The sequence below is a fragment of the Phycodurus eques genome, chromosome 1 (assembly GCF_024500275.1).
Source record: "Phycodurus eques isolate BA_2022a chromosome 1, UOR_Pequ_1.1, whole genome shotgun sequence".
Classification (NCBI taxonomy): Eukaryota; Metazoa; Chordata; class Actinopteri; order Syngnathiformes; family Syngnathidae; genus Phycodurus; species Phycodurus eques.
In genome coordinates, this window is record NC_084525.1 from 43,165,469 (window position 1) to 43,191,806 (window position 26,338).

At 43.4% G+C, this 26,338-nt stretch overlaps 1 protein-coding gene across 7 annotated transcripts in view; it reads left to right on the top strand.

The window, feature by feature from the left end:
• scn8aa (sodium channel, voltage gated, type VIII, alpha subunit a) overlaps nt 1-26,338 on the top strand; it is a 162,201-nt gene that overhangs the window by 110,111 nt on the left and 25,752 nt on the right. For all 7 annotated transcript variants that reach the window (XM_061693436.1, XM_061693466.1, XM_061693427.1 and 4 more), the window contains 3 exons: nt 16,852-16,974; nt 25,539-25,823; nt 26,124-26,177. In XM_061693436.1, coding sequence (XP_061549420.1) covers nt 16,852-16,974; nt 25,539-25,823; nt 26,124-26,177 — 462 coding nt within the window. The remainder of the gene's footprint in view (nt 1-16,851; nt 16,975-25,538; nt 25,824-26,123; nt 26,178-26,338) is intronic.

Below are 26,338 nucleotides of genomic sequence, written 5' to 3' on the forward strand. Positions count from 1 at the left end.
CTCTCTCTCTCTCTCTATCTATCTATCAAGTTCAATTGCCACATAGACTTTAAAAGTAACATCGTTCAAAGTTGTTGCTGTTGGAGTCTCCCTCCCAGTAGGTGTGTTACCAAACCATTTAGGACGGTGCAGCTTCCCAAGCCATCAGTGAATGTGTTGTCAGGAGTGACAATCTCCTCCCACTTTTTCCCCACCATCCCCCTGCTCGCTCCTTCTGGAAAGTGTAACCTCAGCAATGTGATGATGTTGTGCTGAAGGGTAATGATGGTGGGTGACAGGCACCCAGCGGTAAGTTTTGTCTTCACTAGCACTCCCACTGCAAAAGAAAAAAAAGTTTGAATTGTGGTGGTTGGTGTCGTGTCCTCTGCTGTGCTGTGTTGTGGGGTACAAACTGTTGACGTGGATTTGCAAAGAGGGGTGGGGCACCATCATTAAACCAGCCCATGTTATTCTTTGTGTGGATCTGCTTGACTCTTTTCCTCATGACCCCTCTGTTACTGCATCTTTTTCTTCCACATTTGTGTCTGTTTTGCTGTGTTAATGTGAACAGCAGGGAGTGTCGGATATATAATCCAGTGTTAAATGTTAAATGCTACTCCAGTAAAGATGACATGTTAAAGGAGACATATTGGGGGACAATTTAAAACAGTTTCCACCTGCTCTAATAAAAGGTCTGTGACATTCTTCACTTAAAATACATAACAGGAAGAAGAATTACAGTACACTTACCTGCACACCCCACACCCCTGTATTGGAGGACCAATGTCAAGTATGTGTTTATTAACATGACCACTGAAGCTAGGCAGATGGGAAGAGGGAAAGCAGCTACTATGAAAAAAAGTGAGTGCTCGCTCGAAGATCTATTTCAGTTTCACGTGGCTAGGTGTAGGGAGATCACAAAAGATTTACTTGATTGTTTAATGTGACACTTTATGGGTGGGCAGGCACTCCAGAGACCCAACTATTTGTTTACAAGCAATAAAAAGTAAATTTTCCATTATATGTCTCCTATCCAATCCTATCCACTTCATTTCTGTAGCACAATTTAAACAAACACAAGGTTCCCAAAGTGCTGTACAATGCAATAGAAATACAGCAACAACAAAAAAAAAATACAAAATGAGGATAAAAAACAATAAAATAAAATAAAATGAGATAAAAACTACATAAAATTAAGTAGGTAAAATCAACATAAAATAAAATACACTGCCCACACAACACGTATACATCACATCAGACACGCTAACTAGTGTTAACAGCCAGGGTAAAATGGGTTTTAAGCAAGGATTTAAAATGAGACAAAGATGAGGCTTGTCTTATGTGGAGTGGCAAAACATTCCAGTTTTGGAGCTGCAACAGCAAACGCTCGTTCACCTCTAAACTTAAGCCTGGCTCTGGGCTCTGTCATGAGCAGTTGGTCAGCTGATCTGAGAGAACGGCTGGGAATGTAGGGGTGCAGCAGCTCAGAGAACTATGATGGGGCAAGGCCATTCAATGCTTTAAAAGCAAATAAAATTATCATTCAACGCTTTAAAAGCAAATAAAATTATTTGAAAATGAATCCTAAAAACGAACAGGCAGCCAGTGGAGTGAAGCTAAAATAGGTGATATATGCTCCTACTTTCAGTTAAAAGACGAGCCACAGCATTTTGACCCAGTTGCAGACGAGCAATGTAGGACCCATTACCCCCATACAGTATATAGTGCATTGCAGTAATCCAGCCGAGTGATCACAAAAGTGCGGATTACTATTTCAAAGTGCCATTTCTGAAGGACTGTTTTGATTTTTGCTAGCTGCCTTAACTGGAAAATGATAGATTTAACCACGGCTTTAATTTGGGTGTCAAACTTAAGATCAGTGTCCACTTTTACACCCAATTTGTTAATGATGGACTTTTTATATTGCGCTAAGGAATCCAAATCAACTAGGGGAGTCAAAGAAGTGCCACAAAAGACCATTACTTCTGTCTTTTTTCATTAAAATTTAAAAAGTTAAGAGACATCCAGGCCTTAATATCATGTAAGCACTCTAGCAATGGCTTAGCACAGTAGGAATTTGACTTTTTAAAGGGGACATAGATCTGACTGTCATCTACATAGCAATGAAGATAAATGCCAAGTTTCCTGAGAATTGAGCCGAGTGGGAGTAAATAGAGGGAAAAAAAGAGCAGGTCAAGCACGGAACCCTGTGGCACCCCATGTGAAATGGGAGGAGTGGAGGACACAGAGTCAGTAAGGCTAACACAAAAGGTTCTCTGAGACAGGTAGGACCTGAACCATTCAAGTGGTGTACCTCTGATGCCCACCCACTGCTCCAAACGAGCAATCATGATATCATGGTCCACAGTATCAAAGGCTGCAGTCCGATGGCATGTTTAAAATTAATGGGAACCACTCATGCAGACAGACTATTAATAACTGCAGTAAATGATGCCGCAATAGAAGGGAAAACCTTAAAAAGTCGGGGGAGGGACAATATCATTTGGTGAACCTGAGGGCTTCAAATGACTAACAATTTCCTGCACAAAGTGCAGGGTCACAGGCTCAAAATGGTCTAAAACAGCAGACCAGCGGACAAACACTGAAGGATTAAAACTAGGGGGTGAAATAAGTGTTCTGGCTCGTCTAATATTTGGATTAAATGTAGATATGAAAAGTCCAGTGTGTGAGGAGGAGGCTAGAAAGTGTCGTTCTTCATTCATTCCTTCTTTTTCCACTCAGATTATTTTTCATGGTTTTGTTGTTTTTCCCCTGTGTTTTTAGTTTGCTTTATTTCTGTTTGTTTTGCGCTGTCGTCATCCTGGGATCACAGGCCCAGATGTCATTGGCCTTGACTTGCAGAAGGACACCGAGGCGCTGAGGCCACACCCACCCAGCTGGCCCAGCAGGGGGCCAAAAGCGGGGCACCCTGAACGGGTGCGCTCCATGGGGTCAGGCTGAAGGTGACAACTAGCCCAAACACTGTTGTGTTAATGAAGGCAAAATCTTTATTTTAAAAGGCTGACTACAGTATTCACGAAATTAGGTCATTGATTTATAGTAGACAAACTTGGCTTTAAAAATTACTCGTCTCTGCTTTTCTCCCCATAATTTTATCTTTAAAAACGTTTGCTGAGTTTCCTCTGGCACCTGTTAAAATGAAGATTTTGCCTATACAGTCCTCCCTACGTGACTTTGGTAAGCTTTGGATGTTTACGTACTCTATGTGGTGCGTTTGACCACTTGGTGTCAGTGGCTGGTTCTAGGTGCGCTCATGTGTTGACTATTGATTTTCCTTGTTTGTAAGAAACGGCTACACCCCTCAGCCCCCAGTCTTTAATGTACCAATGTACAATTTGTATTTATGAGCAGGTGACACATGACAAGAAGAACATGAGTCTTACGTACTTCAGTGGTATGACAGTGAAGGTGGACAGTGTTGCCACAGTTACCTTGAAAAAGTAACTAAGTTACTTTACTGATTACTTGAACCCAAAAGTAATTTAGTTATTTTACTGATTACCTGATTTCAAAAGTAACTAATTTAGAAAAAGGTTACTTTTTAGTTACTTTCAGCAGCTGCCAAGTGGCAGGAATATCACTTATCCCCAATACAAAAAAAGCATTAGCTTAACTGTACCGATTACTTGATAATGTACGCAACAGAAGTTACAGAATGATGTCATCAACATGAACCAATAACTATTACTACTAAATATTAGTGTAGTTGAAGCCACATTAAATGAGTAACTTAGTGCAGACCTGACATGCCAACACAGTACATTAAGTAACTAAAGGTAAACAAGCACACCATTCTCACTGCCGATTGCGGTCCATGAAGGCAACTGTGTGTGGGTGCGTCTGTATGCGTTTTTGCGTGCATGTACGTAAGCGTGAACGTAAGTGACACACACACACACACACTATTGCTCCCACCACAGTAATTTGGATGCGAAGAGCGAGAACTTTTTTTCTTACTAAGTGACGTCAGCCATGCAGCGCATTAAACCAGCTCACAGACCGGACTTCACTTTTCATTGTAAATATTATTTAAGTATAAGCAAACCCAATTCCAATGAAGTTGGGACGTGTTTAACATAAATAAAAACAGAATACAATGATTTTCAAATCATGTTCAACCTATATTTAATTGAATACACTACAAAGACAAGATATTTAATGTTCAAACTGATAAACTTTATTGTTTTTAGCAAATAATCATTAACTTAGAATTTTATGGCTGTAACACGGTCCAAAAAAGCTGGGACAGGTAGCAAAAAAGACTGAGAAAGTTGAGGAATGCTCATCAAACACCTGTTTGGAACATCCCACAGGTGAACAGGCTAATTGGGAACAGGTGGGCGCCATGATTGGGTATAAAAAAAGCTTCCCTGAATTGCTCAGTCATTCACAAGCAAAGTTGGGGCGAGGTTCACCTCTTTGTGAACAAGTGCGTGAGAAAATAGTCGAACAGTTTAAGGACAATGTTCCTCAACGTACAATTGCAAGGAATTTCGGGATTTCATCATCTACGGTCTAATATCATCAAAAGGTTCAGAGAATCTGGAGAAATCACTGCATGTAAGCGGCAAGGACGAAAACCAACATTGAATGCCCGTGACCTTCGATCCCTCAGGCGGCACTGCATCAAAAACCGACATCAATGTGTTAAGAATATCACCACATTTACTGATAAACCAATGTCAGTAAATACAGTGTGGCGCTACATCCGTAAGTGCAACTTGAAACTCTACGATGCAAAGCAAAATCCATTTATCAACAACACCCAGAAACTCCGCCGGCTTCTCTGGGCCCAAGCTCATCTCAGATGGACTGATGCAAAATGCCAGCATCTGTGATGGTATGGGGCTGTGTTAGTGCCAAGGGCATGGGTAACTTACACATCTGTGAAGGCACCATTAATGCTGAAAGGTACATACAGGTTTTGGAGAAACATATGCTGCTATCCAAGCAACGTCTGAAGCTGTACATAAACCAAGAATGGGAAAGGAATTCCACCTACAGAGCTTCAACAATTATTCTCCTCAGTATTGAATGTTGTTAAAAGAAAAGGTGATGTAACACAGTGGTAAACATGACCCTGTCCCAGCTTTTTTGGAACGTGTTGCAGCCATAAAATTCTAAGTTAATGATTATTTTCTAAAAACAATAAAGTTTATCAGTTTGAATATTAAATATCTTGTCTTTATTGTGTATTCAATTAATTATAGGTGGAACATGATTTGCAAATCATTGTATTCTGTTTTAATTTATGTTTAATACAACGTCCCAACTTCATTGGAATTGGGGTTGTAAGTCCTTCAGTGAGCCAGCCCTCCATGACCGATTTATGACCGTGCAGTCCGGTATGAATAATTAACCCACAATGCATTGCCCGTTTAACACGGCAGTAAAACTGTATTCTTAATGTGTAAATAAAAAAGGTAACAACAATCAAATACACTTTTTATTAAGGTAAATAAAAATAGTGTGGCGACAGGAAAATCGTGCATTTCTTTGCACTTTTATGGAACTACTTTGTGTCATAAAAAAATCACTTCCCAATCGCTTTCTTCTGTTAGTTGAAACAGAAGAAAGCGATGGGTCTTGGTTAAATGGTTCTGCACATCTGGACTGCTCCGGTTGAATCACCAGCTACAAATGAGTATTTGGTGAAAGACATTGATGATACAAAAGTAACTATTCTTGGGTTGAAGAAGTAACTGTAGTCTAATTACTTTCTCAGGAAAAGTAACGTGTTACTTTGCTCGTTACTCAAAATGTTTTTTTTTGGGAGTAACACGTTACTTTGTAATGCGTTACCGACATCACTGCTGGTGGACCATTATTAACTGTACTGGTAATATTTTAAGTAACATTATCAATTATCATATAAGTATGACCAGTAGTTATTCAGCATAAATGAGGAGTAATAAGGAGGAGTAATAAATGGCACATCTCATTTTTTAACATTAACTGTCACAAAAGAATATAATGTAATCAACCGCTAATGTCAAATGTTAAAACTCAACAAGGCCCAGCCGGGCACAGCCCAAAAGGGTAACGTGGGTCCCCCTTCCCATGGGCTCACCACCTGTGGGAGGCCATAGGGATCGGGTGCAATGTGAGCTAGGCGGAGGCGGTGACCTTGGTGATCTGATCCCCGGCTACAAAAGCTGGCTCTAGGGACGTGGAATGTCACCTCTCTGGCAGGAAAGGAGCCCAAGCTGGTGTGTGAGGTCAAGAAGTTCCGACTAGATATAGTCGGGCTCGCCTCCACACACGGCTTGGGCTCTGGTACCAGTCGTCTTGAGAGGGGTTGTACTCTCTTCCACTCTGGAGTTGCCCACGGTGAGAGGCGCCGAGCAGGTGTGGGTATACTTATTGCCCCCCGGCTCGGCGCCTGTACGTTGGGGTTCACCCCGGTGGACGAGAGGGTAACCTCCCTCGGCCTTCGGGTAGGGGGACGGGGCCTGACTGTTGTTTGTGCATATGCACTAAGCAGCAGTTCAGAACCCAACCTTTTTGGAGTCCTTGGAGGGGGTGGAAGAGAGCGCCCCCGCTGGGGGCTCCATCGTTCTGCTGGGGGACTTCAATGCTCATGTTGGCAATGACAGTGAGACCTGGAAGTGCGTGAGTGGGAGGAATGGCCCCCTCGATCAGAACCTAAGTGGTGTTCTGTTATTGGACTTCTGTGCTCATCACTGATTGTCCATAACAAACACCATGTTCAAGCATAAGGGTGTCCATATTTGCACTTGGCACCAGGACACCCTAGGTCGCTGTTCGATGATCGATTTTGTGGTCGCATGTCTTGGACACTCTTGGACACTCGGGTGAAGAGAGGGCTGGAGCTGTCAACTGATCACCACCTGGTGGTGAGTTGGCTCCGATGGTGGGGGAAGATGCCGGTCCGATCTGGAAGGCCCAAACGTATCGTGAGGGTCTGCTGGGAACGTCTGGCAGAATCCCCTGGCAGAAAGAGTTTCAATTCCCACCCACGTCCCGGGGGAGGCGGGGGACATTGAGTCCGTCTGGACCATGTTCCGTGCCTCCATTGCTGAGGTGGCCGACCGGAGCTGTGGCCGTAAGGTGGTCGGTGCCTGTTGTGGCGGCAATCCCCGAACCCGTTGGTGGAGACCAATGGTGAGGGATGCTGTCAAGCTGAAGAAGGAGTACCTATTGGGCCTTTTTGCCCTGTGGGACTCCTGAGGCAGCTGATGGGTACCGGCTGGCCAAACGGAATGCAGCTTTGGTGGTCGCTGAGGCAAAAACTCAGGCGTGGGAGGAGTTCAGTGTGGCCATGGAAAATGACTTCCGGACGGCTTCGAGGAAATTCTGGTCCACCATCCGGCGTCTCAGGAGGGGGAAGCAATGCACCATTAACACTGTGTATTATGGCGATGGGGCGCTGCTGACCTCGACTCAGGACGTTGTGAGTCGGTAGGGAGAATACTTCGTAGACCTCCCCAATTCCACCGACACGCCTTCCCATGAGGAAGCAGAGTCTGGGGTCTCTGAGGCGGGCTTTCCTATCTCTGGGGTTGAGCTCACCGAGGTAGTTAAAAAGCTCCTCGATGGCAGGGCCCCGGGGGTGGATGAGATACGCCCGGAGTTCCTAAAGGCTTTGGATGTTGTAGGGCTGTCCTGGTTGACACGCCTCTGCAGCATCGCGTGGACATCGGGGACAGTCCCTCTGGATTGGTGGACTGGGGTGGTGGTCCCCCTTTTTAAGAAGGGGGACCGGAGGGTGTGTTCCAACTACAGGGCGAGCACACCCCTCAGCCTCCCTGGGAAGGTCTGTTCAGGGGCGCTGGAGAGGAGGGTCCGTCGGGAAGTCGAATCTCAGATTCAGGAGGAGCAGTGTGGATTTCGTCCTGGCCGTGGAACATTGGACCAGCTCTTCACCCATGGGAGTTCGCCCAACCAGTCTACATGTGTTTTGTGGACTTTGAGAAGGCGTTCGACCGTGTCCCTCGGAGAGTCCTGTGGGGGTGCTTCGGAAGAATGGGGTACCAAACCCCCTGATATGGGCTTTATGGTCCCCGTACGACCGGTGTCAGAGTTTGGTCCGCATTGCCTGCAGTAAGTCGGACTTGTTTCCAGTGACGGTTGGACCCCGCCAAGCCTGCCCTTTGTCACCGATTCTGTTCATAACTTTTATGGACAAAATTTCTAGGTGCAGCAGAGGTGTAGAGGGGGTCCGGTTTGGTGGCCTCAGTATTGCATCTCTGCTTTTTGCAGATGATGTGGTTCTGTTGGCTTCATCAACCCGTGATCCCCAACTCTCACTGGAGTGGTTAGCAGCTGAGTGTGAAGCAGCTGGTATGAAAATTAGCACCTCCAAATCTGAGACCATGGTCCTCAATCGGAAAAGGGTGGAGTGCCCTCTCCGGTTCAGGTATGAGATCCTGCCCCAAGTGGAAGAGTTCAAATATCTTGGGGTCTTGTTCACAAGTGAGGAAAGAATAGAACGGGAGATCGACAGGCAGATCGGTGCAGCGTCTGCAATGATGCAGACTTTGTATCGGTCCGTTATGGTGAAGAAAGAGCTACGCCGAAAGGCGAAGCTCTCAATTTACGTTCCTACGTTCTACGTTCCTACCCTAACCTATGGTCATCTACATTCCTACCCTAACCTATGGTCACGAGCTGTGGGTCGTGACCGAAAGAACAAGATCCCGGCCGAAATGAGTCTGTTCCGCAGGGTGTCCAGGCTCTCCCTTAGAGATAGGGTGAGAAGCTCGGGCATCCGGGAGGAGCTCAGAGTAGAGCTGCTGCTCCTCCGCATTGAGATGAGCCAGATAAGGTGGCTCGGACATCTTATTAGGATGCCTCCTGGACGCCTCCCTGATTAGGTGTTCCGGGCACGTCCCACCGGGAGGAGACACCGCTGGAGAGACTGTGTCTCTCGGCTTGCCTGGGAACGCCTCAGGATTCCCTCGGAAGAGCTGGAGGAAGTTGCTGGGGAGAGGGAAGTCTGGGTTTCCCTGCTGAGGCTGCTACCCCTGCGACCCGACCTCGGATAAGCGGAAGACAATGGATGGATGGATGAAAACTCAACAAACCAAATAAATAAAACACTACCTTCTGGTCACGAGTGACAAACGTATGGCAGCTAGCCAGTTGCCGGCTAGCGTGCGAAGCAGACTCAAACATGCAATTCAGTCCTCGTTACCTATGCAATAACAATTCTCAACAATTACATTTTCAAAGTTTTTATTAGAAATATTTGACAGTCTACACATCATCAACATTTATCAGATATATTCACAAAGATCTTTAAGCCAGTTTAAGACAGTGGTTATTATGGTGGACTGCAAAATGTTCAACAAAAATATCTCGGTTCAGTGCCTAAATTGCGCACTTCCTTTCAATGCTGACCACATCTAAATGTGATAATGTGTGTAAGTTTCCATGTGCTTATAGCAAATATATTGAAACCAATATTCGACTAAACGTCATAATCGGCAATGTTCACTGTTACAGACAGTACTACCACATACTTCCTAGCTGGCTTTCAAATCAAGACAGAACCACCATGTTGTTGTTACTTGAGGCGAGACAAAAAAAAGGTTGCGTTAAGAGGGAGCGAGAAGAGCGTTATTTTGTTTTGTCAATCATCTCTAGACATGATGTTATTGTTTACTCAATTTATCTTTATCTTAATAATATAACCTTAGGAGATTGTTAAATTTGTCATGGAATGGTGGTCAGGCAGGCAGATAATTTTGACACATATTTAACCTCTCTTGCAAGCTCTGTGGTGGTGAGGAAAAAGCACTGTCAATGTCAATTTCTCATGCTATGCCTGTATTTTAAACCTTGATATATTGTTTTCATAATATTGTTTAGTATAGCCAGGCAGATTGTTGGGGAGTAACTAATTAAACGTATCTAGATTATGCAATTTTATTACAAAATGTATGTAATTGTCCCTTACATTACTGGGCGAAAATGTGTAATTAAATTAGTTGCTTTTGGAAATTTCCATGTCTACAATTTTAGTTACATTTGAAAGATCACTTCCTCCTTTTAAAGCCGGCGCTTGTGATTGGCTCTCTCTTGTCATGTGCCATCCTGCCTTTGTCTCAAATGTGACACCTTGAAACACCACCTTGTGGTGCACTCTATTAGTTTGTCTGAGATTTTGAGAAGGTTAGACTCACAGTTACACTTTTAAACACGAACAGTTTCATCTTAATAATTTTGGACTTCTTTTATGGAACATTCACTTATCTGGGTTGTCATATGGAGCGATATTTTCAAAATTGTGCACATTTGTCATTAGGTTAACATGGTATGGTGGTTTCCCACGCTGTTTGCAGAGGTGGGTTGAGTAGCCAAATATTGTGCCCAAGTAAGAGTACTGTTACTTTAGAATAATATGACTCAAGTCCATGTAAAAAAGTAAAGTAGTCCTCCAAATATTTACTAGAGTAAGAGTAAGAAAGTACCCCATGTAAAAAACTACTCAAGTAACTCATGAGTAACATCTGATTTAGGAAAAAAAAATCTGAACATGGTCAACATGGTCAATCGACGACTGGTTAGCACATCCGCCTCACAGTTCTGAGGAACCACGTTCAAATCCCGGCCTCGCCTGTGTGGAGTTTGCATGTTCTCCCCATGCCTGCATGGGTTTTCTCCGGGCACTCCGGTTTCCTCTTACATCTGAAAAACATGGATGGTAGGTTAATTGAAGACTCTAAATTGTCCGTAGTTATGAATGTGAGTGCGAAGAAATCATAGAAAATGGATGGATGGATGGATGGATGGGAGTCCACACATACCTGCCCATCCAACCATCCATCCATCCATTTTCTGTACCGCTTATCCCCACTAGGGTCGCGGGCGCCTATCCCAGCTATCTTCGGGCGAGAGGGGGTAGACCCTGAACTGGTCGCTAGCCAATCGCAGGGCACATATAAACAACCAACCATTCACACTCACATTCACACCTACGCACAATTTAGAGTATTCAATTAACCTACCATGCATGTTTTTGGGATGTGGAAGGAAACCGGAGTACCTGGAGAAAACCCACGTAGGCCCTGGGAGAACATCCAAACTCCACACAGGCGAGGCCGGGATTTGAATCCCGGTCCTCAGGACTGTGAGGCAGATGTGCTAATCACCTCACTGTGCCGCCCACAAACCTGCCACTATTTCAATTGCCCAAAAGCCAACGGCACATGCATTGGGCCCTACAGAAACATTGTTTGCATTATTCACTTAAACGACTGAATGAAGAAGCTGTTTGCTGACCAGATTTATTGCACACGCACGCGAGGGAGAGAAAGAGAAAGAGAGAGCGAGGGAGAGAGAAACATCTTCAACTTACCGCAAGGTGTTTTTCTTAGTTAAAAGTAGGCTGAAATATTCACGTTTGGGCCGTCATAATTTTAGAGTAATGACACATGACAAAGCTGTTGTTTTTCGGAGTCTGTAAAGTAAACAGTCTGGGGGTTGTTGTTTTTGTTTTTTCCCCCAAAATGAGCCACTTTGATTGGCCCAGGGTTTGTGTGCGATCATGTAACTGCCTTCTGCCATCTGATTGGTGAATTAGAGTCAAATGACAGTAGTGATCACGTTAGATTGCACGCAATAATGGATAAATACAAGTAGCGAGTGGCATTTCGATAATTGTAACGGAGTAAAAGTATGGATTCTTCTTCGCATAAATACTCAGGTAAAAGTAAAAGGTATGTTGTGTAAAAACTACTCTGACAAATACAATGTATCCATCCAAGGGTCCTGTTGATGCAGTCATTCAAAATTAAGGATAACGCTACATCCGTGAAATCCCAAATATTGGGATGATCAATCTAATATTTTCAGAGGTTGAATTGACATAGGTAGAGATGTCCACATAAATTTGGGTGGAGATTGATCGCGGTTTTTGGGTATTCAGTGTTGTTAAGCTTTTTTACGCCTATGTTCAGTGTTTTAGACTGTCCCGTCCCCAATTTTTTTCTTTAAAGAAGGTGGGGGTCGGGGCAGACTGGGAGTGAATTCTAAACTGGTGAGTAAAACGTTTGTCTAAACAATGGAGACAATATCACAAATATTTATGATCAAATTTTGAATTTAGTAATTTATTATGGATAGATTTTGTCACGTACGTTGTTAAGGCGAGGGCGAGTAACGCAAGGTAAGAACATGGTGGACCCAATTGCAGGGAAGCAGGGAGGCAAGGCAGGAGTGCGGGAGTCTCAAAATAATATTTAATCTTAGAAAAGGGAAAACTGAACAAAGTCCCACAACAGATACCAATCAAATCAAAATAACAAAGAAACACTCGAATATCTAAATCTGGAAACAAACTATAACCTGTGAGAAAGACGTGGAATAGAAACAGAAAATGACACCTGACAATGACATACCACAATGATAAAGACAACTGACGACTATGACATGGCAGAGACATGTGACAACGACAATGAACCGACAAGAACTGAAAGAAACCAGGGAACTAAATGCAAACAGATAGACGAGACAACGAGGAACACCTGGACAAGACATGAGTGGCTGGAGAGAGCTGATTGGTCGACACAAAGCAGACGAGAACAGGTGGACACAACTTAATGAGCACACGACAAACATGGAACACAGGAAAACATGGAACAAAACTAAACACAACCCAAACCAAAACACAGACCATGACAGTACCCCCCCTCTAAAGGAACGGATCCCAGACGTTCCCCAAACAACAACCAAAAAGTCACCAACCCAGGGTGGGCGGAAGGGGGCCTGGAGGAGGGTACAGAGTCCACCCCTCAGGTCAGTCTGGTGGCCATCCAGGCCACCCAGGGTGAGGTGCTTGGCTCAGCGGTTCAGGAGGTCGTCCAGGACGCCAAGCACCAGGGTCTTTACAGGGCCATTCAGGCAGACGGCCACGGTGCCGAAGCCAATGGTAATGCAGGGGCCAGGCAATAGGGTTGGGTGGCGGCCGCTGGACAAACGCCGCCGGAGCGAGGACGGGTGGCGGCCGCTGGACGAGCGCCGCCGGAGCGGGGTCGGGTGGTGGCCGCTGGACGAGCGCCGCCGGAGCGGGGTCGGGTGGCGGCCGCTGGACGAGCGCCGCCGGAGCGTGAACCTGGCGCAGCTGCCGAGGAGCAGGAGCGGGAGCCTGGCGCAGCTGCCGAGGAGCAGGAGCGGGAGCTTGCCGAGGAGCAGGAGCGGGAGCCTGCCGAGGAGCAGGAGCGGGAGCCTGCCGAGGAGCAGGAACGGGAGGAGCAGGAACGGGAGCCTGCCGAGGAGCAGGAACGAGAGCCTGCCGAGGAGCAGGAACGAGAGCCTGCCGCAGCTGCCGAGGAGCAGGAACGGGAGCCTGCCGCAGCTGCCGAGGAGCAGGAACGGGAGCCTGCCGCAGCTGGAGAGGAGCAGGAACGGGGCCAGCAGTCGCTTCCTCAGCCTGCCGCCATTGAGGTTTGGGAGTAGAGGGTACGGGAGTGGAAGAGTGCACAAGGTCTCGGGAAGGTGAACTAGGAAAAATGGCTGGTACTGAACATGGTGGCTTGGGGGCAGGTTTGACTGGACGTGACTTAATTGGAGCCGTGGAACAACGTGTGGGAACAGGTGAAAAATTAAGTGACTTGTGAACAGGGAAAAAACGAGGGGGCAAAATTTGACCTTTACTTGGGCGCCTCCGTTGGCCACCACGCGGCGGTCCCGGGTAGATGGCCAAACGGGTGCCCAAGAAAAGGTCCGAGAGAAAGGTTTTGGACTCACTGGGGTTGGAAACGGGGAGACGTGACAAAAACTGACGAGGACGGGATAAAGTAGGGAAGGAACCAGAAAAATCTAAGTCTGTGTCAGAGTCAGAATCAGACAGAAGGTTAACTAAATCGGGGCCATTGTCACAATCAGAAACATCTGAATCTAAAGAAACATGTGGATGTAAAATAGTAGAGCATGGTGAATAACTAGGACAAGTGGGGGGACCCGAAGAAAAGGACAGAAAAGACTGAACGATGGGACTTACTGGAGGAGAGTAGGTATGGAAGGCAGGCTGAGGACGGTGGGAGGCAGTTTGGTGGTGTCCAGGGTGACACCATCTTCTTCCCGCTGGGTCCTGTTCTGGTCGGTTCATTCTGTCACGTACGTGGTTAAGGCGAGGGCGAGTAACGCAAGGTAAGAACATGGTGGACCCAATTGCAGGGAAGCAGGGAGGCAAGGCAGGAGTGCGGGAGTCTCAAAATAATATTTAATATTAGAAAAGGGAAAACTGAACACAGTCCCACAACAGATACCAATCAAATCAAAGTAACAAAGAAACACTCGAATATCTAAAACTGGAAACAAACTATGACCTGTGAGTAAGACGTGGAATAGAAACAGAAAATGACACCTGACAATGACATACCACAATGATAAAGACAACTGACGACTATGACATGGCAGAGACATGTGACAACGACAATGAACCGACAAGAACTGAAAGGAACCAGGGAACTAAATGCAAACAGATAGACGAGACAACGAGGAACACCTGGACAAGACATGAGTGGCTGGAGAGAGCTGATTGGTCGACACAATGCAGACGAGAACAGGTGGACACAACAACTTAATGAGCACACGACAAACATGGAACACAGGAAAACATGGAACAAAACTAAACACAACCCAAACCAAAACACAGACCATGACAGATTTATTGCCGACAGTAGGGGTGGCAACTGGGGTGGCAAGGCATTTGGTTGCGGTGGCAGATTCGCTAGTGCACCACAGCAGTCACAAAAGCAGCTTGATACCACCGGCATAGTCCTATCGACCGAATGGATCAAAAACAGCAAGTAACAACTTACAAAATAAAACCACAAATGCGCTTAATGGGGCTAAAGCCCAGTACACACGTATCAATTTTGACACCTTATTTGTAAAATGTGCTTACTGCCCTTCTAGTGTGTGGTGTACAGGAGATGACCAGCACAGCACACCAGACACACATATAGCATATCTCCACCCTACCCATTGTGACACCCTAGCCAAGATTTCATTTGGGACCCTCCCTTCATCTGCGATCTTCAAATGCTTAGAAAAGAAATTGGATAGCATTGTCTTAAACATTGTCTTTAATTTATAAAATAAAATCACCCAATTTGTCAATAAAATAAAAATTTTAAATAATTATTACAATATACAGTAAAATATAAAAATGAATAACCTAACACATACATGTTGTCTATTATGCATGTATTTTCTTTCTGATATGCATATTAATTGCATAGATTAGGCCAGTGTAGACACAGACTGAGAAGGTTTCAAAAAATGATCTATAATAGTTAAGACCCCTCCATGATGCAAAGCTATAGAAATATATGACTGGTGATGTTGAGGCAAATCACTCAGAAGCAAGTTATCAATTTAACGTACACATTGCTAAATAACTTGACGTAGTTACCCTGCTAAAGAAATGCAAAATCTGATGTTTAGTTTGGTTTTAACAAATGGAAGACAAGTGGCTGCGCTGCATCTATTGCTCGGTAAAATGTGTCATTTCCGGTCATACGTCATTTTCGGTGCGCCAGGACGGTCACTGGTCAACACAAAAAATAAAAGATCAAATACCGAAAATGACGATGCTGGCTGAAATGGCCCACTAGTGGTTGGTGAGATATGTTGACAGTCAACTCCAAAATATTTTTTGTTAATTTTGGCGAAAATTCCAAATTGTAAAACCTTTGGGGCTGCCGCTTCCGCCACCTTCTTAATGGCCGCCGGTGCACTGCCGGTGATCCTGTCAAATCTTTCCTGCAATACTCACCAAGTATCCCTCAAGAAACATTAGTCTAGCTGTCGGCCATTTCCTCCTGCTGTTAACGACTTAGTGCTGTAAATGTGCTAGGCTTAGATCAGCTCTACAGGCCGCAACTTTATTATGGGCTCCATTGTTAACAAACATGCCACTTTGGCTCATTTCACATTGGGTGAATGCATAAACAGTGGTTTGTATTTTACACTTGAAACATTTTACATGAGAGGGGGCTGCAGCCGTTTCTTGTCACGTGCTGTTAATTGTGTACAACTGAACTGTAGTCAATGGGGTTTTGCTGTCCTTGAAGTGTTTATAAGTCCATCAGGTGTGCCCTAAACTTCCATCCCTGTCTCTCGTGTGTGGTTCATGTGACTGTGGCTCTCCTATTTGAATCCCCACCCCCTGCACAACTGTGTGACCATTTGAACTTACATAATGTATGAGAAATAATGCCAGCCCACTGACACACTTGAATATGTTGACTTGTATTCTTTCTCTTAGGTACCGTTAGTTTGTCTGTCTTAAATTGTGATTGGGATTTGAGCCCAAGAGCGACATGGAGAGACAATGTTAGAGGGGCAAGGGTAAGGCTCTCCAATCTGTTGGGTGTATAATCGACTCCTGCAGGGTGACCTCTCTTCTTCTTCCTCCTAACCTCCCCCCCAAGTCTTCCTCTGCTCCCCAACCCCTCTTGCTTGTACTAAACCGTGTCAGGTTCTTCTATGCCTAATTTGCCCTTGATTTGAGTCTTCTCTCTCTCTCTCTCTCTCTCTCTGTCTTCTCTCTTTCACTTAATTCCGCCTTTCCTTGCAGGTACACTGGACTTTCCTCCCAAATTAACTGACATTAACAACCCCCTTGGCCTTCTGCTACTAAAAAAAAACAAAAAACAAAAACACCACACAAATAAAACCTATACTAAACACTGACCTTCTCTCTCAAGTGTCTATGCATGTATAAATGCAATGTTATACTTGCATATACAATGCATAGATTTGTGTGTATGTTAAGCAACCCTCCTCGCTTATGTCAGGGCCCTCTCTCTTCCTTAGTGAATAATCTCACACTTCTAACAGTTTGGTACCTCTTTTGCTTCTCTGTTTTTTGTGTAGGTGTCTATAGTCAGCCTTGTAGCTAATGCGCTGGGCTACTCCGATCTAGGGCCCATTAAATCACTCAGGACACTAAGGGCCTTGAGACCCCTCAGAGCCTTGTCACGTTTTGAAGGGATGAGGGTAAGATCCAAAGCTAAGCAGCTGATCCTTCCGCATGCCCATTCAACAGTTTCAAGCATGCTAGAACTGAAAACTATCAAATAAGGAACAACCACAAAAAAAGAATCCACTAGATATTAGGGGGTTTCTCTTAAAACAAGAAAGCCAAACCTTTCCAATCCTGTACCATGCCTTCCTTTTAATTTTGTTAGCATTAGCCAACAAGTCATGATGCAGCTGTAGTAACAGTAGAACAACATGCATAGCAATTGAACCATAAAACCATATTAAAAAAATGAATTTTTTGTATAGCAAAGCTGCCTCATCACATAAGTGACAAAGGAGAAATTCTGATAATCTCTTCTTACTTTGTTGCAAGTTGGTGACTGTGAATTGTGTCCCAGCTACAGACCCAACGCTTACATGCCATCTCACATAGCGCTCAAATCAATAATTAGCTCTTCATCTGGCCTGATTCTCAACTACAGCTTTCAATGAAGACGACAACCCACACCTTCCTCCTCCCTCACAGCCTCCCCTACACATCCCCATAACCTCCCACTCCTTCCCCAGCACACACTATCCCTCAGTGCATTGGCGACAACAACCAGCAAGGAGCCACAGCCACTCGACAACCAGTCACATCCGAAATGTGTGCAAAGGACAGCTGCAAGGACCCTGTTTTCATTTTGGTTTTTTTTGGACTAATTTAGTACAATTTTCAAGCAGATGTGCTAAGCGCTGTGCCGCCATTATGTTCACCAAATTTCAAGTCGATTGGTGAAAGTGGGAGTGCAATTAAGGGAGTTTTAGGTGGTTGTGTTTGTGACACCTAAAACACATCCCCTTCCACCAGGATTCTCTCTCTTGCAAATTTTTTTTAGTTTTGCCTGCTGCACCGGCCCTCATAAAGACAATAAATGCATAGAAATTTTCTTACTCTGCGCACAATGTGAGCATATATTTCAGCAAATTCACTGTATGATTCATGCCACATGCGTACCGGCCAATTTTCTTCTCACCACCCTGCCTATGCTAGTGAATCAGAATTCATTCTAGATGACGAGCTCATGGCCGCGATCTGCAATCTGTATGAACCGCACCCCCATTCCCCCGTAAAAAGGCATCTGTCTGACACGTCTCAGCCAATGCAGGGAGCTTTAAAGCCACAGGAAATCGCTCCAAATCTTTAATAACTTTCGAAATCTTTATCCTATTTCCATAGAGTTGGTATCATTGGAAAGCTTAGCTCAGCTAATCACAGAGACAGACAACATACACTTGAGAGGCGGGGTACACCCTGAACTAGTCGCCAGCCAATCACAGGGCACATATAAACAAATAACCATTCGCACTTACATTCACACCTATCAATTTGCATCACATGTGCACATGAAGACTCACAGAAAAATATAAAAATCAGATTATCGTAGGGATTATAAAGAATATTGAAATTTTGGAAAAACTAGGGGCACGGTGAACGACTGGTTAGCACATCTGGCTCACAGTTCTGAGGACCCGGGTTCAAATCCAGCCTCTCAAGTATGGTGTTTGCCTGTTCTCCCCGTGCCTACGTAGTTTTTTTCCGGTTACTCTCGTTTCCTTCCACATTCCTAGAACATGCATGGTAAGTTAATTGACGACTCTAAATTGAGTGTGAATGATTGTTTGCCTATATGTGGCCTGTGATTGGCTGGCAACCAGTTCAGGGTGTACCCCGCCTCTCAAGTCAGAGTCAGCTGGGATAGGCTCCAGCACGCCTGCAACCCTAGTGAGGATAATTGCTACAGAAAATGGATTGAAAAATTAGGAAATGCGAGAAGTCCAACCGCAGTACCTGCTCGTTTGAGTGACAATGTCGTACTGCACACAGACAGCTACAGCAGAGGACACACACATATAATACATGCACATACTTTACAAGCACTTTCAAGGAACGATGGTAGAAGTGATGAGAAGTTTCCTTTCCATTGTCATTTAGGACATTCAACCATTTAGCAAATTCCTGGTTTGAGTTACAACACCAATTCCAATGAAGTTGGGACGTTGTGTTAAACATAAATAAAAACAGAATTCAATGATTTGCAAATCATGTTCAACCTATATTTAATTGAATACACGACAAAGACAAGATATTTAATGTTCAAACTGATCAACTTTATTGTTTTTAGCCAATAATCATTAACTTAGAATTTTATGGCTGCAACACATTCCAAAAAAGCTGGGACAGGTGGCAAAAAAGACTGAGACAGTTGAGGAATGCTCAACAGGAACAGGGAACAGGTGGGTGCCATGATTGGGTATAAAAGGAACTTCCCTGAATTGGGAATTCACAAGCAAAGATGCGGCGAGGTTCACCTCTTTGTGAACAAGTGCGTGAGAAAATAGTAGAACAGTTTAAGGACAATGTTCTTCAACGTACAATTGCAAGGAATTTAGGGATTTCATCATCTACGGTCCATAATATCATCAAAAGGTTCAGAGAATCTGGAGAAATCCCTGCATGTAAGCGGCAAGGCTGAAAACCAACATTGAATGCCCGTGACCTTTGATACCTCAGGTGGCAAGGCATCAAAAACCGACATCAATGTGTAAAGGACATCACCACATGGGCTCAGGAACACTTCAGAAAACCAATGTCACTAAATACAGTTCGGCGCTACATCCGTAAGTGCAATTTGAAACTCTACTATGCAAAGCAAAACCCATTTATCAACAACACCCAGAAATGCCGCCAGCTTGTCTGGGCCCGAGCTAAGATAGACTAATGCAAAGTGGAAAAGTGTTCTGTGGTCCGACAATTCCACATTTCAAATTGTTTTTGAAAATTGTGGACGTCGTGTCCTCCGGGCCAAAGAGGAAAAGAACCATCCGGACGTTACGGAAGCAAAGTTCAAAAGCCAGCATCTGTGATGGTATGGGGCTATTAGTGCCAATGGCATGGGTAACTTACACATCTCTGTGAGGGCACCATTTATACTAAAAGGTACATACAGGTTTTGGAGAAACGTATGCTGCCATCCAAGCAACGTCTTTTTATGGACGCCCCTGCTTATTTCAGCAAGACGATGCCAAAACACATTCTGTACGTGTGACAACAGCGTGGCTTCGTAGTAAGAGTGCGGGTACTAGACTGGCCTGCCTGCAGTCGAGACCTGTCTCCTATTGAAAATGTGTGGCGCATTATGAAGCGTAAAATACGACAACGGAGAGCCCGGACTGTTGAACAGCTGAAGCTGTACATCAAGCAAGAATGGGAAAGAATTCCACCTACAAAGCTTCAACAATTAGTGTCCGCAGTTCCCAAATTTATTGAATGTTGTTAAAAGAAAAGGTGATGTAACACAGTGGTAAACATGACCCCGTCCCAGCTTTTTTGGAACGTGTTGCAGCCATAAAATTCAAAGTTAATGTTTTTTGCTAAAAACATTAAAGTTTATCAGTATGAACATTAAATATCTTGTCTTTGTAATGTATTCAATTAAATATAGGTCAAACATGATTTGCAAATCATTGTATTCTGTTTTTATTTGTGTTTAACACAACATCCCAACTTAATTGGAATTGGGGTTGTATTATTATTAAAGTTATTATTGTTTTTATAAATGATTGTAGTTCGTTTTGCATCTTCGGTAAAATATGTGTTCGATATTTTTTTTTAAAGCTGATTCTGCATTATTTGTGTCTACAAATGGTTCGAGGAGCTTCTAAATCAGTTCGCAGATTACGAACAAAAACAAATAGGAACATATTGATGAGTCACTGATTTGGGCGTCAAATGTGCATACGCACACTCACGGTTAGTGAATATTTTTATAACATCTCGAGCTTGTGAAACAAAAGTGTCATTTTACTTTTTTATCTACTGTTAAAATCTGATTAAGGTCAAATATCACAAGTTTCCGCTCACCCCGACCAGTTGTTGACCAGTTCTCAAATACCTGTACGTGATTGGTTATGTGTGCGTGAGACTGGTTGTCGCGATTGGTTACACCTGGTTGTTGTTGTTGCCTCAAGCCCCTCCCTCTTTTATCTCCCCCTCCACCTGTTTTAGCTCTCACTACTACTTTTTCACTACTACTCTTCACATCCGCCCCCTGCAGGCCCACATGTGCAGCACAGTGCACCATCCACCCCACCCTAGTCCCACTCTCCCTACCCTCTCGTCCTACTGTTCCACCACTATCTCCGTCACTGCTGAAGGCTTGGCACATTCTCTCCTGCTTGTCCACAGGATCTTCAGGGAGTGTCAGGGTTTGAGACAGACATACGCCCCCTCACAATGTGGCTGTGGGAGTACAGTGTATTTGTTAAACTTCTGTTCGCCAATGTACATTGATCTGCTTCATCTAATTCCACTCATTCCATTCCAGTGCCTACCTTTTTGGGGCGCAGGCAGAAGATTAGCAAATATGCTCAGCTGCCATTTCACACAAGATGTCCATGTGATAACACCATACAGCAGGCCCTGGCTCCCTGTTACCTTCCATTTGCACGGAAAGTGAATGTGGGAGGCAACAAGGGTTATGGGTTAAGAACAGCAAGCAGTGTTTTGGTTCCTCCAAAAATGACAACTCAGCATAGAAGCTGCTTGCAAACATCAAATGCATTAAGGCTCATTCATACAATCTGCCAGTGACTCCAGTCTAACACGTATGAGCAGACATTTAAGGCCATGGATCGGCTGTATGGACATTACACCAGTCATACATGAGATACTTTTTTTTATGGAATAAATACAATAGATAGAACATTGAGGGAATGGAAAGACAGACAAAATGGTATAAAAAAAGATCCTGCTGTATCAGTTTGACCAAAATGTTGATGTTCACCTATCAATATATTTATTAACATTTTGTTTTAAGTGACCAATGTCAATGCTGAGCAATAAATAAATGAATGGGGAAGTGGATGCATAGAGAGATGAAAGAGATTGTGGAGAGTTACAATACTTCAGATAAGAATTGACGTATTGCACTGTCTAACATGGAATGTATTATTATTATTATTATTGACAACTATGGCCTTTGTAGTTTTTTTCCCTCTTAGGCTGGCTTTACACTCCAGGTCTTTGGTGCCTGATCCCTATATCCCAGTTTTTGTATTTTCAATTATCATCCATATCCGTTATGACTTTACTTTAACAACCTGAAACAACCTGCATGCACCCAAAATGCACATACACAACTACACTACTGTCAACATCGACATAGCATTGGTTTGAATGGAATCCTTTTATTTACAAATGGTCTGTGCACCTCTAATGTATGTAAGGTTTACAATATGGGCACTACATTATTTGAGTTACTTGGGTAGACACGCATGGCGTGTAGCCCAACTGTGCCACTTATAATTCAAAAGATCACAATTGTGTGGTACTAGTAGACCGCATTGGCACTGGTCCGCCAAGTGGTATATGTCAACCATATGGCACAAGTCCACTACGTAGCGTTGAAATGTGACGTGCTAGTGCCATGTGGTGAACAAGTCCCATGTGTACTAGTGCCATGTGGTAAACAAGTCCCCTGAAGACGACTAGCGTCATGTGGTGGACTGTTGCCAAGTGGTGAACCAGTGCCATGCTAGTTGTCCACATGGGACTTGTTCACTACATGGCACTAGTCCATCACATTTCAACTCTCATGTGAGCATATTTCTGCTCGATGAAATAATAATTAAAAAAATTGCGGCTCCTCTTTGCGTCCCTAGACGTGTTACATGGAGTGTAAATCCAGGTTTATTACTGCTTTCTCACCTTAAAAACCCTGTAATTTAAAAAAAAATCTTTACCTTTACCTGTCTCTCAAATACTTGCCTGTGGCTCGCACAATATCAGTACTACTGATTAATGTGTACAGCTGTGTTATGAACAGTTAACTTTCCCTGAAGTGTCTCTGTTATGTGAACCCTCACACCGACACAATACCAAGCGAGGCAGTGACGTATTGGAGGAGCCCGTCAACGGTCTGCTCTTGAGCTAGCTCGCTAGTGGGAGCTCGCTAGCTCACAGGCTAGTGAATGTAATAAACAGTTAACTTTCCCTGGAGTGTCTTTTTTGTGTGGACCCACGCGCAGCACACTAAGCAAGGTGCTGGTGAATTGGACGGCCGGACCCCGAGCCAGCTAGCTTGCTAACAGGGTTGTCCAATTTGGCAGAACAGAGACACTGTAGCCCAAATAACACAAAACACATAACTCTTCAGGAAAATGCTTTTTTTTTTTTTTAACATAGCTTGCTAGCTAACTGCATGCTGTAATGGTGGAAATGGCTTAAGTTATTATTACTAAGTAACTCAGTTGTGGCGACTAGCCACTGATGGAATGACGCCACGCAATACTTATATAATGGTGGAGGGCCGACTCATACCAGTACGTACTTGGGCTTAATTTTAGTCTTGATTTTAGTCAACAATTCAGTACTAAATAGTTCTCAGTCTTCATGGTCAAACATATTTATTGTATTTAGAAACAAATCACTGAAATCACTTTACAGGGTCTTTTAGCCTTTTGAGTAATGCAACTCCTGCTACCTTTTAGCCCAACATGTTCAATCTTTTACTGACCAAGCTACTGTTTTAAATCTGCTTCAAATGGAAACGAAGCCGTCAAACACGCTAGCAGCCTTTCTGCCATGATCTCTTTAGTCCCTTCCTCTCTCTATCCACTTAGTTCTCTATTGATTTATTGATTTGAGTGGTTCTTGAGATTGCACAACGCCATGTAACACGCATGTACTAGAACTGCTGGTGCACATTATGCGTTTTGGAAAGCCATTTTCCCTTTTTTTTTCTTGCCCCCTTGATTTCTAAGCACATATATATATATATATATATATATATATATAAATCAGCTGATCTGGTGTTCACATTGTAACGAAAGTACATTCTCTCAGAAAGTGCAACAAAGACTTGTTGAATGGTGATTTGCACAGATACTGTAGATACCGATTTGTTCATGTACCTTGGCAGTGGCGTACATGCTGAGAAAACAGAGGTCCAGAGAGAGGGAATATGGCTACACAAAACAATGACATGCATGCTCAGCTGTCGGCCTGCCATCAAGAATAGCACTACTATGTTAACATAACATTCAGTAAATTAGCATTAAAATTGCTAAGTATACATTTGGGCTAGTTAAATGTGATTTTTATTTTGACTGCTATAGAATTGTGTGAATTAGTTGAGCAAGTCATGAAACAAATTCATATTGACAATTTTAAGAGACTATTTAATAATTGGACTATGCAAGGTTGGACACGTCATATTGGTATGGAATTTACTGTATCATCAATCTGTTATACTAAATAATATAAACACAATATTTTAAAACTCTTCCAAATAGCATCCTTATTATCAAGAATAATTGGAAATTTGAATCCATAGTTTAGAACATCTGGAATAATCCACACGGTGAGCTAAAACACCAGGAATAATTGATAAAATTACTAGTGTTAACTGTTTATGTATTAAAAATCTACAACCATAATGCCAATGAAGTTGGGACTGTTGCGACTATTTATTTTTTTCCACGCACTTGTTCACAAAGAGGTGAACCTCGCCGCATCTTTGCTTGTGAATGAGGTTCCTTTTATATCCAATCATGGCACCCACCTGTTCCCAATTATCCTGTTCACCTGTGGGATGTTCCAAACAGCTGTTTGATGAGCATTTCTCAACTTTCTCAGTCTTTTTTGCCAGCTGTCCCAGCTTTTTTAGAACGTGTTGCGGCCATAAAATTCTAAGTTAATGATTATTTGCTAAAAACAATAAAGTTGATCAGTTTGAATATTAAATATCTTTTTTTTGTTGTGTATTCAATTAAATATTTTTATTTATGTTTAACACAACGTACCAACTTCATTGGAATTGGGGTTGTACATTTTCCTTCTTTTTTTTCAAACAAGCATTCACACTCCCATTCACATTTATGGGCAATTCAGTCTTCAATTAAGCTAATATCCCTGTTTTTGATATATGGTAGAAAAACCACCCGAGCACTGGAGAACATGCAAATGCCACACAGGAATGCCGTAGTCGAAATTTAAACCTGAACCTCAGAACACTGAGGCAGATGTGGTAACCACTCGTCTACCGTGCTGCCCATAATTTGTTTTTAATTATATATAATGTACACTGCATGCTGTGAAGCAGGAAAGGCTGAAACCCTTTAAGCCATGCACATCCTTGAACATCCCGAAAGAGATGAGGCATTCCCTCAGAAAAGTTCAAACAAAGCCCATTTGTCAAAGTATGTAACAAAATCTAAATCAATTCTAAAATATCTGGCACACACTTTAGAAGCGTTACAGCTTTATTGGTTCATCACATAGTACTAATCCACCAAACGGCACTAGTTGTCCACATGCCACTAGTCCACCATACAGTATGTCACGCTCTGTGAGAGTAGCTCAGCTTGATGAAATAATAATAAAACAATTGTGCCTCCTCTACCAGCGAGAAAAGCATTTTTATTAGTGTATATAAGGCCATAACAGTATGATGTGTCCTGCCAAAATGTTGAAATCATTGATTTGTGTTCCCTGGTGCTCACAGTGTCATAATGCTGTCTTTCCTGATCTGGTTTAGGTGGTAGTCAACGCCTTGGTGGGAGCCATCCCTTCCATTATGAACGTGTTGCTGGTTTGCCTCATCTTTTGGCTGATTTTCAGTATCATGGGGGTCAACTTGTTCGCGGGCAAGTACTACTACTGTTTCAACGAGACCTCCGAGGAGTACTTTTCCGTTGACGAGGTCAACAACAAGACCCAATGTGAGGCCCTCATTGAGCAAAACTTTACGGAGGTCAGGTGGAAGAACGTTAAAATCAACTTTGACAATGTGGGCGCTGGTTACCTGGCCTTGCTGCAAGTGGTGAGCGTGTAATTTTGATGTGGACTTGATTTATCTTCTTTTAACTTGCCATCATGTCTCATTTCTTTCATTTGCATCTACAGTACTGACAGGCTGCCTTCCATTGTGTGTATTAAGTGTTTCTCCACCCTTATCTTTCTTTCCATTCACAAGCTATTCAACTGGACATGCATCACTCTTGGTTTGAGTTTGGATACTCTTTGCGTTCCCTTATACTGTATATGAAATGTAGGCTTTTCTTTTTGTCTTTTTTGTCACTATTGTCTACCAGTGTGTCTAAACGTGTTTCTCTTTTCAAAGGCCACATTCAAAGGCTGGATGGACATTATGTTTGCAGCTGTGGATTCCAGAGAGGTACATTCATAATGCCTTTTAATGTCACTGTCAGTTATATATGGAATAACTGTAATCGTCATAAAACCAGTATTAACTGAACAGGCAATGTTTTATTCTTTTTTTTTTCTTTCATTTTTTGTTCACAATTTAAACCTGTGTTCCGTGACATGCTTTATTCA